This window comes from Leptodactylus fuscus, chromosome 2 (assembly GCF_031893055.1).
Source record: "Leptodactylus fuscus isolate aLepFus1 chromosome 2, aLepFus1.hap2, whole genome shotgun sequence".
Lineage (NCBI taxonomy): Eukaryota > Metazoa > Chordata > Amphibia > Anura > Leptodactylidae > Leptodactylus > Leptodactylus fuscus.
In genome coordinates, this window is record NC_134266.1 from 107,040,266 (window position 1) to 107,054,972 (window position 14,707).

A 14,707-nucleotide genomic window follows, 5' to 3' on the forward strand; every position below is an offset into this window, starting at 1 on the left:
TTTCCTCTAAACCATTTACAACTTTCTATCTTAATGGCAAGAAAATCCATTTCTAATCTATAAAATCAGGTATTTGGTGCATTCAGGACAGGGCTGTGCTTGCCCATGTTCCTATTTTTGCCTGTGGTAAAACATTTCTATGAGTCTTACAGAAATCTATGCTGCCAAGACAACCACAAATGAATGAAAGTAATCTTCAGAAACAGAAAATTCATTAACATGCCTGCTCCTTTTGCACTACTTACTGACAGTATATGCACAGTATTACACTACGAGTATACTTACTGGCAAAACGGATATTGAAAAAAAAAATAACAACCTGTAAAGCAAGGATGTAAATGTTATGTCCAACTTCACTTGGTGATACATCAGAGCTGTCTCCTTCATCCTCTTGATAATAAGCCTTCTTGATAACATCCACCTAAATAAAACATTTCAACTTTAAGTTTATATACATACATTTAGATCATGACTCCAAGATTTGTGCTTTATACAATACACTGCTAACACTTCTAGAAATAGAATGGATGGCAGAACTACCGCTCTAGTAGCTGCTAGGTGGTGGGCAGTAAAGCCCCTTTTTATAAACTTATTTATAACTTTAATAACAAAACGACTTCACAATTTTTGATGTGTTGAGGGGCGAATGGGTAGGTGAGTGGCAGTGTCTAATTTCTGATTTCTCTGTCGGAAGGGGGGGGGGGCAATCTTTCCTAGTTTTGCCCCTGTTTACTCAAGAACAATGTCACTGCAGCTGTACTTTTTTAATAAGCTAGGTGCAATATAGCTTATTATTGTAATTTTTCATATCACCCCAAAATTATATAAAATAAAGAATATAGAAAAACTAGCTTTTACCCGCAACTTCGTCTGCGCTGATTTGAGAATTGGGCGGACACAGACGTGTGAAACTGTAAAAATGCTTTAAAAAGTTTGGTGGGCTAGCAAATGTGATGTGATGTGTTATATTGTGTATGTAGTGATACAGACAATGTGATGTGTTATATAGTGGAAAGCTATATGTAAATGTGAGTGAGTAGAGTGAGGGCTGCTTCTGAGGTGACAGTAAGGAGTGTGCAGGCAGGTTGAGGCAGGAAATGCCAGGCAGTGTGTGTGAGTGTGTATGTAGTGATACAGACAATGTGATGTGTTGTATTGTGTATGTAGTGATACAGACAATGTGATGTGTTATATTGTGTATGTAGTGATACAGACAATGTGATGTGTTGTATTGTGTATGTCGTGATACAGACAATGTGATGTGTTGTATTGTGTATGTAGTGATACAGACAATGTGATGTGTTGTATTGTGTATGTCGTGATACAGACAATGTGATGTGTTGTATTGTGTCAGACAATGTGATGTGTTATATAGTGGAAAGCTATATGTAAATGTGAGTGAGTAGAGTGAGGGCTACTCCTGAGGTGACAGTAAGGAGTGTGCAGGCAGGTTGAGGCAGGAAATGCCAGGCAGTGTGTGTGAGTCTATAGCTGGGGCGAGGAGTCCTGCTTTTGTGAGTCTCCTGCTAGGAAGCCATGTTGTTTAGTGGCACCAAAAGTAGCCTGTGACTCAATCCTAAGGGAAAACTATGTTTGTGGAAAATTGCACTCAAATCCGTCCAGGCGTTTTAGCGTGATTGAGGAACAGACATCCAAACTCACAAACATCCAAACACACAAACTTTCACACTTATAATATTAGTAGGATTAACAAATTATTAAAACAAATTGTAACACCGACACTCTGCCTTCCCTGCAGATCAACATGTCTGTCTACTTCCGTGTGGGCTCCTTCCTTCTTTTTTTTTTTAAACTTAATGTTCTAACCAGCTATACTTCCTCCTGCAAGTTGCTATCTGCCTGAATGTATTGTGTCCACTCACTAGATCATGAGCTTTTGCATGCTTGTTTTGCTGTTTTATACCAAAGTGTTTGTCTACCCTGTTTATATGCAAGTCATGTTGATAGATTTGTCACCTGTGACTTATGGCTTCTCATTCTGTTACCTGTTGGACTATGGTTTCTATTATCTGTTACCTGTCAGTCTATGCCTTTTCTTGTCTTTTAGCTGTCTGTCTATGGCTTCTCTTATCTGTTACCTGTGAGTCTATGATTTTATTTACCTGACAGGCCTATGGCTTCTATTATCTGTTACCTGTTGGCCTGTGGATTCTGTTATCTTTTATCTGTTGATGCATATAAGTGAGTGTGCAGGCCAAGGCTCTTCCTTCAAATCAAGGGGAAACTCCAGATGTCAACGGCCTATGCACACATTTGTGTGTGTGAGGCCTTACTGTTGAGATACAGCTTATTTTATCTGTATATTCTGTCCTGTATCCTTATACTGTATTCCTATATTGTGATATCACTAAGGGCATTATTCCTATACCATGATATTACTGTCACACGTTATGACTTTGGTAATTTAACAATGAAGAACACCAAAATGTAACAAATGAAGGGCACTGTATCAACTCATTTAAGTAGCTCCCTAAAAGAATTCAATACGAAGAGCAGCTTACCAATTCCTGGGGTCGTAGACTGATCAGAATTCTTTCTGCATTTTCACTATCATGACGACTTTCCATGAGAGCTAAAAGCAACTTTGATGCATTGTCCTGTAAGAAAAAAGGCAATGTATGGGATAATGTGTCTTCTACTAAAAGTTATAAAAAGTTATAAGTTAAAGAGATGCTCCATGACCATACAAATGTTTTTGCAAAAAAGGAGATATGTAACAGCAGATGATAGATCTACAGATAAAAATCTCATGTATGTCATATCTCATGTCAACTTAAGAAACTAACTGATGTGAGTATAATTATTTATCCAAGACCTGATGTTATCCCTTTCACTTCTAGGATTTTTCAGACATTTTGCACCTCTGGTAGATAGGGCAATTTTCAGACTTTTGAGATGTACAAAAAACCTAAATTACAGAATTAAAAAATCATATTAACTCTCCATACTTATAAAATCATGCATATAAATTTATATTAGATGCAAAAAGTGATAGGTGTTATGGAATTGCTATATAAGTAATTTCTTGATCTGTGTTGGAACTGCTACTTTGTGAACTTTATAGCAAGTTATGAACAAGCCAATGTCAAGTCACGAGAGTGTGGAATAGCAACAACAGAGAAATGTCAGAGTCATAGTCAAATCCAAGAGGTCAAAGATATAACAATCAGAAAGGGAGAAAATTACAGGCCTTTTTACCGTGCATTAGTGGCAAAAAAAGGTTGTTATCCATTAATCTCTGCAGTTATATGTTATAAGTTCTATATATCTTTTTTTGCCACTAATTCACAACAAAAATGTCTGTAAGTTTCTCCCTTCAAAACACAACGACGAATAAGCCAAGTATTTTCCCCCACTAAGAAATGCCAAGAAAAGGCGTTAGAACTTAGAACCTTTTCTTGGCCAGTAGGGTGGCATCAGAGCGGGTGTTTAGTGAGGCAAGGGGCCATAGTTACCCCAAGGAGAACTCGATTGTTCATCCAAAATGTGGAGAGGCTGGCCGCCATCAAAATGAATCAGGCGTGGATCAGCCTAGATTTCCACCCACCAATGACTTTAGATTAAATCATCCATGCTGCCTCATCCAAACTTTGACAAAAGAGACCGGTTTCTACTGGCTTCCTGCCTCAGTTACTATTCTGATGCTGCCACCCGCCTGATGCCACACATCTAATGCCAGGTGCTCCTTCTTACAGCCACCATCATCAGCGGGTACTGATTGTGCCACCCAACTCTCACTCTGTCACCGGGTCACTCTGTAGCCTCCTCATGCTGCTGCTCCCTCCACATTATGTCACTTCTTATGCTGTGCCCACCCTCCTCACTTTTAATAGAACAGGTTCTGTAGACATCTGTGTGGAGTCAACAGATGACGTTGTCAAAGGAGTGCGCTCTTTCATGCTACAGTAGGATCCTGGGCCTCTGCACGGTTCTTTATACCTGGTACTAACATCAACCTGTTAGGCTGAGTTCACACTTGAGTTAGTTGGTCAGTTTTGGTCCTGGGATCTTACACCTGAGAGCAGTTTACTCAGAGACTGCAGGCTGAATGCTCCATTCTGGAGGCATCACAGTCTTATACTGGCGGTCCCTCTCTTTTAGGCTCTCTCTGTTGTGTACATGCTTCTAGAAGTGTTGAACGTGGGAAATTAGGAAATGATTTGTTACCAGTTTAAAAGATTTTATTTGTGGAGAGTACTACTGTCAATGGATTACAGGCAGAAAAGGGGAGATTGTGTCTGCCATTAGGAGATTGAATGGTTCAGGGGCAATCCTGCAACAACTAATGCTGTACTGTGGTGTTTTGTGTTTCCACTTCGGTATTTCATGTTGCACAATTCCATTTGTTTAGCTCTGCTGGGGTTAACTGTCCTCTGCAGATGTCCTGGAGGTATTTGGTATTTGTTTGCCACTTCTAGGGTGTAAAGTTATTCTGTAGAGATGAGCGAACAGTGAAATATTCGATATTCGTTTCAAATAGCCCCTCAATATTCGACAATTTGAACGAATATCGAAACCCATTATAGTCTATGGGGAAAAAAAGCTTCGTTTCAGGGGAAACCACTATTCGACTCAGGAGAATCACCAAGTCCACTATGAGACCCCAGGAAATGAGGACAACACCTCTGGAATGCAACTGGGACAGCAGGGGAAGCATGCCTGGGGGCATCTAACATGCCCAAGTCCCTGTATTACGCCACTAATAATGCGATAATAAGAGTTGAGCGGGAGCTGACTTGTTCCCATAGGAATGCTTTGACCAGTGTTGATTGGCCGAATGCCAATCAGTGTACAGCATTCGGCCAATCAACGCTGGTTCTGCCGGAGGCTCGTCTGTGAGGAGGTAGAGTCTAAGATCAGTCCACAACAGTCTCCATTGTGGTCCGATCTCAAGTTTAGCAGAGTTGACACAGCTCTGCTACACTTGCGATGCAGCTGAGCTGGCCGTGTGCTGAACCCTGCTACACCAGAGATGCAGCAGAGCTGACCATGTGCTGAGCTCTGCTACACCAGAGATGCAGCAGAGCTGGCCGTGCGCTGAGCTTTCCTACACCTGAGATGCAGCAGAGCTCAGCGCACGCTGAGCTCTGCTACACATGAGATGCAGCACAGTTGGCTGTGCGCTGAGCTTTGCTACACTTGAGATGCAGCAGAGCTGACTGTGCGCTGAACCCTGCTACATCTGAGATGCAGCAGAGCTGACTGTGCCCTGAACCCTACTACATCTGAGATGCAGCAGAGCTGACTGTGTGCCGAATCCTGCTACATCTGAGATGCAGCAGAGCTGACTGTGCGCTGAACCCTGCTGCATCCGGCAGAACCAGTATTATATGGCATTCGGCCAATCAATGCTGGTCAATGCATTCCTATAAGAAAAAGTCAGCTCCTGCATAACGCTGCTAACGCTGACAGGGATCCCGACGAGATAGAGCCCCAAAGAGCTGTTTGAGTAACATTCCTACCCTAATAAAGCTAAATACTAGCTAACCCTGCCAGTACATCTATTCCTGTCTCACAGTCACATAGTTCACAGTCTCATAAGAACCGGATCTGAAATCCACTATTCGTATAAATTGGAGGTCACCTGATGTAGCAAGTCAATTACTTTTTCCGATTTTTTTTCGATGCCTACGTTATCGTAGTTCCTGTCCAACCTCTCCTGCACAGTTATTGGTGCAAAAAAATCACCAGGGAAGGTGGGAGGGGATACGAATTTTTAATGCATTTACCGCGCGGTATTCGATTGGAATCGAGTATCTCAAGCAGCCTGATATTCGATCGTATATCAATTCGATCGAACGCCGTTCGCTCATCTCTATTCTGCACTGTGGTGTTTGGCAAGTTCAAGAAATTATTTGTGATGTACAGTACAGTGGCATCTGTTTGGTACTCTGTGGTTGAATTTCTTTTCTGGTGATGCCCTCTTATGACAGAAGTCTGACTGGTGAGGGCTAAGTCTAAAAATATTCTGGTACAGACAAGCATTTTGCAATGTGTCTAAGCACTGTGCTTCCCAACATAATTCTATCAAAGTACCCTCACATTTATGATTATACACTATGCTGAACATTAAAAGCACAGCATGAAGACTGTGAAAGTACCTTATAGAGACCCTCAGTGGCACAAGTATAACATTTTAAAGAACTAGGGTATAGACCAACTGCTATAAAAGGGAGTGGTACAAAATTACAACGTCCATTCAAGAGGTGTTCAAGAGGAGGCAATTTATATTCTAGAATAAGAATAGGCAACCTTTGGCGCTCCAGCTGTAGTAAAACTACAAGTCCCAGCATGCATACATGCTCTGCTGTTCTTGGAACTGCCATGGAAGTGAATGGAACAAGTTGGGAATTGTAGTTTCACAGCAGCTGGAGTGTGGAGGTTGCTGACCCTAGTTCAAGAACTACAAACTGGTTGCATTTTACAAAGTTAACACGTTATTGCAAAAGTATTTCATGAATATTAATTCAAAGTTTCAACATTCATAATACTTAAGGTTTTATATTTCCTCTCAAAATAAACTGTCACCTTGGTAGGTCTTTCAGAAAACCCATCCTTTATTCTTAGATAATGGTCACTACTGACCAGCAGTGAATGGAACAGTAGAATTATTGTACAAGAGCTTTCAGCTATTGCATGTGCATTATTTATCCTGCTTACAAACAAGATATATAAATCTTTAATAAGAGGCCTACTTGATCTTTAAGATTCATCATTAAAAATGACTTGCAGTCTCTTTGCTGGTTGTTTTCAAGGGCTTTTGTTTTGAATAGATTTATGAAGCCTACAAAACACCAACTCTTCAACTAATCCGTGATTTAATTCTGGAATGAATACCATACTATTTCTTATACCGTAAGCCCACAGCAAACTAAATGGATAACAAATCGATTACCCTAACAGAACAGAAATAATTGATGCTGTTCCATTCCTATAAATCTATGCAAAGTAAGATGGCATTTAATAGTATAAGCACAATTCTCTGTAATATGCAATGCCGAATATGAAATATTGCTCTTTTTGTCTTCTGTTGGTGATACTGCAAAAGAAAAGTACTGCCGTATGGACAAGCACCTAGAGAAAAAGTAATACCAAGCAACTATTGTTCCTCTGACAATAGATGACTGGCAGGCATTTACCCTTTATGTATTGCTTTTCCTAAAACTTCTTACTCTATAGCTCTGTATACCATACCTTCAATTGTAAAACCAAGTCCATCCTATATTTACACAGTGGACTGATGTCATTTAAAATTAGGGCTGTTATGATATCAATGCCATTGGAGTCGTGTGTCACTATGCAGGTCTGTAAAAAAAAAAGTGGTTAATGTTAATGTTAACATTTTTTAATTCAGTTTATGCTGCCAGAGGGATCTTAGGAGCTTTATACAGGTTCAGCATTGCATTTTATGTACACATCTTTATGCAGTAACCTCCTAAGTGTCCCCTAGTAGTGTTTCATGTTTTTATTGCATTTTGTTACTGTGGTTGTCTTTTTCAGTGTTAGGTGTAGGTTCACACATAATTAAAGTTTGAGGAAGAGAACATGTATGAAGTATTTGGTCTTTTTAACAGTTTTCATCAAGCAATGATTCAATGAAAACCAAAACATGAGGCTCACCTGGTTCTCATGACATGGTCCTTGGCAATATTCTGTGAGGGTCTCCAAAGTCTGGATTATAAGAGCCACGTTCTTCTCATTGATGTATAGACCCAAAAGTCCAAGACCCCCTGTTGTGCTCCCACACATGATATCCAAGAACTGTAATGTCTCACACACTAAGTTGTAATTGGTCTTATTGTTTTGATTCCTCAAAAAATTCTGTTAGAAAAATGAAAAAATGAAAATGAAAGCTATGGCATTCTGCAGGTTATGCCAATCATTAACATGTTATTTTCTAATAAAGTGGTTTTCTTGGACTAAAATGCTGATGGCCTACTCTTAGGACTGGGCATCAATATTAGACTGATGGGAGGCTTACCAATCATATCATTAAAGCGACAGACACTCAATCAACTTTCACATCACAGGCCATGTCACGTCACCATTCATGAAGTTAAATGGCCTGTTTGCAGCTCAGTCCCAGTCAAGTGAATAGAGAGGAACTGCAAATACTAAGCCCAGGCACTCTGCAATGTACAGCACTGAGCATGATAAGTAGCGAAGAGGCCACTGCGTTCACCCAAATGCTGGAGCCTTTTCAATTAACTGATAGGTGAAAGATCGGTCATTAATCAATATTTTGGAAAGCCCCCTTAAAGAGACAATACAGGACGATAAAAAAAGGTTTTCTTCTGTTTTGTTTTTGTTTTTTTAATTGTGACCTGTTCATTTAGCTGCAGTGTGATATAAGACAGGACAGAGATAACCAACTATAAGACAAAAGTTAGGCGTCCAATGCAGATGATGCAGTGTTAAGGAGCCAGGGCCAAAAAAATATGCAGCAATAGATTTTATTAAATTATTTTATTTTATTTAAAAGGTCAGATACAGATCAATGGTTCATTCAAGTAGTAGCACAGAAGCACTTCTTAGTCACTTAAAAGGGCTGTCCAAGACATTTTTATTGATGACCTATTATCAGTGATCTAATACCAGCAATCTCATTATATTTTTATCTTATTTACTATGGGACAAGACTGCAATGACATTGCACATCCACTCTTAGGGTCCGTTCACACGGAGGAAAATGGTTAGGAATTTGGTGTGGAATATCAGCGCTGAAAAAAAAGCCTCCCATTGACTTCAATGGGTTCTAGTAGAAAAAGAAATCCATTGAAGTCAATGGGAGGCTTTTTTTTCAGTGCTGAAATTCCACAACAAATTCCTCACCATTTTCCTCCATATGAATGGACCTTGAGGCGGAGTTCACACGGAGCTTTTTGGTCAGGAATCCGGCTCAAAATCAGCCTTGAAAAAAAGCCTAAGGCTGAGCTCACAAGGGAGTTTTTTGATCTGGAATTTGGTGTGGAGGTCGCCTCAGATTCCAGACGAAAAACAGCTATCCGTGACTGGATGCTGGTGCAGTGCATACAGTGCGCCAGCATACAGTCGTGGAATTCTGCTTCAGATTAGGCCAAAATGAATGGGCCTAGTCCGGAGGCAGTGACGCGCATGTCGCTCCTTTTTTGTGCAAGTGGAACAAACCTGGTTGTGGAAAAACGAAATATCCGGCTTCCATTGAATTCAATGTGACGCGGTATTTTAATCCAGAATTTGATGCGGAATTCACGCCAAATTCGGGACCAAAATTCACTGTGTGAATTTAGCCTTAGACAAACGGTATTCAACATAAACAGTAAAGAATTCATAGCAAGAGCCATTGTTTTCTGAGGATTACATATGAATTGTCTCATGGGAAGTTTGATATTAAAGAAATCAATATTATCATGGTGACCAGGAACTGGTGTTTACCTGCAGGTCTGGGTTATGGTTTTCACATAAAAGTTGAAGGAATCTCAAAATTGGTTCCATCATTAGAACAATAGGTCCAACTTCATTACCTTCACCAAGTTCCCCCCCTTCATGACCTTTGCGGTGGTGAGATCCTCCTGTTACAGCCCTTGAAGAAGCAGGCACCACAATCCCTTTACAGAAAAAAAAAATTAGCATCAAAAGGTGAATACTTGCTTCTCCTAAATGAAAATCTGTTTAAGGCCCACGTGGCGTAAACACTGCAGAAAAAAACACTGCATTTTAAAGTCCCTACATAGTGGATGGGATTATAGTGAATACCATTCACACACTGTGGAAAAAATACATTGCAGCTAGCCACGCAAAAAAGCCACAAGGCGGAAAAGGTTTCCGCTGTGTGAACTAACCCTAAGATGCTTGAAAGTGCTTCTTAGACCTAGGCCTGTGGGAAATGCTGCGATGTGCTCGCAGCAGAAAAATCACGGCGTTATATATTAACAGCAAAGTGCATGGGATTCATGCCAATCCCATGCACACTTTGCGGTAAAATCTGCAGCACGAACACACGAACTCCAGCGGCTTCCACGTAGATATAATAGGAACAGAAAGTTCACGGAGTAAAACTCAGCGAACTTTCTGTTTAAAGCGCTGCAGGAAGAAGCGTGATGCATTCCTGCTGCGGTTTTTCCCGCTGCGCTTTAGCACTTTGGATCGTCCCGTGAGGCCTTAGCCTTAGTGAGATATCAGATAACACAGAACAGGAAGACTCGAGAATACACAGAGACCATTCTGTAGCACAGATCATGTGCTAGTAAATATTCTATTATTTTACAACAGTGTGACTGAGAATAGCACTGCTCATTTGTTTTATTTACAACACCCTAAACACTTGGCCACTCGGCTGTGCTTGTGTATGATGGGGTTTTGAGATACACTGCAGTTGAGCAGCAGATGAATTATCACAGCACTTAAGATAGAAAAAAATAGTGAGCTCAATACATGCAGCCTTCTGCTAGTTCATTCAGACAAAGACAAGGAAAACTGTTGAAAAATGCATCATACAGGTAAAATGAAGTCAGAGATCCTATTATTAGTATACACACACTATGGGGCAGATTTACCAGTACTATCTAAGGCCTCCATCCTCACATACAGTCTGAAAAATCTGGACCATATAGTGATAACACTGAATCTCACATGGTGCACAGGGAAGTAGGGACTCATAGCATTGTAGGTCACTATGACTTAAAGGACTATTCCCATGAACATAATCCCATCTATACTTATAGTGAAAAGTTAAACATTTTTGCAAATATGGGCCCCTTCAGACGGAGGATACGCTGTCTGATTTTGAACGTGTAGATGTTCCGAATCAGCAGCGTTTAAAGCCGATCCCATTGCTTTCTATGGGAGCCGGCATATGTGCGCTCTCCATAGAAATGAATGGGCTGCTTTTTCCCATTCATTTCTATGGGGAGCGCGTGTATGCCGGCTCCCACAGAAAGCAATGGGACCGGCTTTAAACGCTGCTGATTCGGAACGTCTACACGTTCAAAATCAGACAGCGTATCCTCCGTCTGAAGGGGCCCTAAAAGTAGTTAAAAATTCTGATGAGTTTTTAAGATTTTCTTTAACTATCTTAGTGGTGACAATCTGTTGTCTAAGGGAGCATTCACACGGCGTAACGTCCCGCGAGATTTGGCACGTGTACGCCGCGTGACCCTTTGCGTGCCGTACACGCTCCCATTCATTTCAATGAATAAATGCACGGCCGCAAACTAGCGCGGCGCATACGCTCTCCGCTCCCATTGAAATGAATGAGAGCGTGTACGGCACGCAAAGGGTCACGCGGCGTACACGTGCCAAATCTCGCGGGACGTTACGCCGTGTGAATGCTCCCTTAATCGGTTGCCAATGGATACGACCACCAATATAGAAACTTTCTATGGTTTGGGATTTGTCAGGAATCCAGCCATGATTTAGGGAGAGACACTACATGTATCAGAAGATATTCTGGCCACAATATGGATATCATAGCTTATTTTCTGAAAAGTCCTGCATTCTTGGTCATATTGACTGGCAACCAATCAAGACAACAACTTGCGACAACAAGATATTTAGAGAAAATCTTTAAAATTATACAAATGATTAATTACTTATATTTGCAAAAATGTTTAACTGTTGATTATCTACAAATTTAAAAATGGCTATGTACATGGGAATAACTCTTTAAGGAGTCCTGGTCTCCGGGCCAGATTCAGTCTGAGAAAGCTATTATGATGTTGTTCACTTGATGATGGGATCCCACCATCAACATTAACAACTAAACTCCCTAGTCAGAGAGGCACTTTATTTGCTCAAAAAACAGATGCCCAGTGGAGTATGAAAATGATGTCAAGCACTGGAGTTTTTGGCCAACTGCGGAAAAAAAAGAATCCAGCACAGGACATCTGTTGGCCGGCTGTGGCATTTGCTACACAACTGCTGTTGATTGGCCAAAATTGCCAAATCAGCCATCTTGACCGATGAAAATCCAGTGTGTAAGGTCAGCTTAGTTTATACCAAAATATGTGCCAAAAAAGTAGCATTTTAAGAGACACCTGTTTCTTGCTACGTTCACACACCTTTGCAGACAAGGTGCAAACAGTATCTAAAATAGTAATTAATATGGTGTAAAGAATATACACCTGTTTTTTGGTACAATTAATGCAAGAATTTTCATTAGTAAATCTGCCAAAGTGGCTTTTATTACTACTGAAAATTCACCTTGATTGATAAGTTTATTTTGTTTTTAAATCTTTGGTTTATCTATATATTTTACTTCATTCCAATACAATTTCTATTCTACCATAAATTACCTTTTGAGGTGAGATTTCCAACAGGCTCCTGGCTGTCATTTGACCCCAGGTCATTCATGTTCACAGACATTGTGGATTTGATTTCCTGCTGAGCACTTTTAATTCGTTCAAACAAGACCTTGAAAAATTTTTCTGACTTATTGTCACCCTTCATTAAATTGTAAAATGAATTCTGGAAACAAACCGATGTCAATCAAATTAATATGTTAGTTAACAGGCAACTATTTTGTATTTTTATATAACGAATAGTGAGTTGCTTTACAAATGCCCAGATTTTCTGCTTTTTTGCTTTACCAGTATCCATCAATTCAAGAGGCAAATCATTTATATATAGGTGTGGGGGGCTAACAATATCTTATGAAAAATTATGTATAGAGGTGGGGGCTGAGATTGTTCTATCTGTCCAGAGATGAGCAGTTTGGAACTTGCCAGACTGGTTATGTAGACACTATGCTCTGTGTATTGGGTGATGCTATCTTACAAAGAACGGAGACAGATTGGCTGGGACCAGGGGCATTGTTAGGAAAAGATCAAAGACGAAAGACCCCTTTTTAGATAAAGGGAGAAGAGAAGGGTAATTAAGCTAATTGTCTCCAACGAGGATGTAAACACAGGAAGTCTATTATCTTTAGAATACCTTGAGATATACATCTAGAGAGAGAGACTGTGGGGTGGTAGTTTCCTGTTGGAATGCACTAATTAGATGTAATTAGGCCTCAGCCAATGAGAAGATGCTAGGTTATGTTACTATGTCAATAGAATAACCCAACCTGTATAAATACTACCTCTCTGTAACAATAAATCAGAATCCATTTTGATACACCACCATCTGTGTCTTCGTGGTTCTCCAGGCCAAAGGATGGCTGTAGCCAATCTTGGCCTGTTATTTAATTTGAAACTACAACATAAGTTCTGGGGGTCTTGTGCCCCTAACGCAGGCAAAAATTATTTTGTGCATGTCTCTTTCACTTTCTCTATGGGGCCCATTGTTCATTACAGCTCATCCCCATTTAGCTGAATGGTGCTGAGATGTAGTTTCCTTGTGCAACAGTTAGGTAGGTGTGCCAATGTGTTGGAACTAAGCCAAAAGGATCCTTGTCCTTTTCTTCTCATGATCAGTGTTGATCATAGAAATTGAATCATATATAGACCTAAGCTCACGACATGGTCATGTAATTTAAACCATACCCTATAACTTTTTTATTATTCTGTTCTCAGAGCCATATGATGCCATAATGTTTGCGGGAGAAATTGTTCTTCAAAATATAAAACATCATGCATCATTTATTATTCCGTACAATGTACCATTCTAGGAAACTGGAAAAAAATCAGAAGTGCATTTGTGCGACTTTCTTATGGGCTTCACTTTTACGCCATTCACTCTGCAGAAAAAACTGTATTCTAAGTTTCAGCACGATTCTGAGAATATCAAATTTATATTGTTTTATTTACATTTTAACAAAAATCTAAAACCTTGCAGATAAAACATTTTTCTAAATGTCACCATATTCTGAAACCCATAACTTTTTTATATTTCTGTGTACGGGGATGTATAGGGCATCTTTTTTTGCTTTCCCACATGTACGTCTGATTTATACTATTCTGGGGAATGTATATTGCTTTGATCACTTTTAAAGAAAAATTTTTATCACATGCAAGACAGCTAGTCCTGAATGGACTACCGAATGCCTTGGCAAGTGGTGTGCAGTGAAAGCACATGGACCCCATACACTATAATGGGGTCTGTGTGCTTTCCACGCGGTGTCTGCACGAGTCATGCGGACAGAAAAGTACTTCACAATCTACTTTTCTGTCCGCATGACTCATGCAGACACCGCGTGGAAAGCACACAGACCCCATTATAGTCTATGGGACAGAAAAGTAGATTGTGAAGTACTTTTCTGTCCTTATGTTCCATGCGGAGACTGAGCGGAAAGCACACGGACCCCATTATAGTCCATGGGGTCCATGTGCTTCCACTGCACACCTCTTGCCAATGCTTTCGGGAGTCCATTCCGGGGTGGGGGGGAGGGGGGTCCCCATGCAGACTCCCAGAACAGATTACTGATGCAGATGTAAATCAGGCCTTACACCAAGGCAGTCTTTGACTTGGATCTCACCTTCACCCCACATATTTAGACACTTACACACCTTTGTCACCTGCACCTCAAAAATATTTCTAGAATCTGCCCTTTTCCCATCAAAAACCCTAATTGTCTCTCTGATTCTCTCTCGCATTAACTGTTGTAATTGTCTTCTCATTGGGATAAAATCTCCCCTCTAAAATCTGTCCTGAATGCAGCTGCCAGACCAATCCTTCTGTCAAACCAATACACAGATACATTTACCTTGTCACCTGTAAATCTATCCACAGGGCTGTGCTTTCCTACATCCTCTATTGTCACTGTCTACCC

General features: G+C 40.4%; 1 protein-coding gene across 2 annotated transcripts in view; it reads right to left on the reverse strand.

Moving 5' to 3' along the window:
• The window catches only part of ITPR3 (inositol 1,4,5-trisphosphate receptor type 3), a 356,707-nt gene that overhangs the window by 161,112 nt on the left and 180,888 nt on the right, over positions 1 to 14,707 (reverse strand). For both annotated transcript variants that reach the window (XM_075264237.1, XM_075264236.1), the window contains exons 40-45: positions 12,294 to 12,465; positions 9,436 to 9,608; positions 7,642 to 7,842; positions 7,216 to 7,326; positions 2,523 to 2,618; positions 320 to 421 (exon numbers count right to left, since the gene is read on the reverse strand). In XM_075264237.1, the coding sequence (XP_075120338.1) occupies positions 320 to 421; positions 2,523 to 2,618; positions 7,216 to 7,326; positions 7,642 to 7,842; positions 9,436 to 9,608; positions 12,294 to 12,465 (855 nt within the window). The remainder of the gene's footprint in view (positions 1 to 319; positions 422 to 2,522; positions 2,619 to 7,215; positions 7,327 to 7,641; positions 7,843 to 9,435; positions 9,609 to 12,293; positions 12,466 to 14,707) is intronic.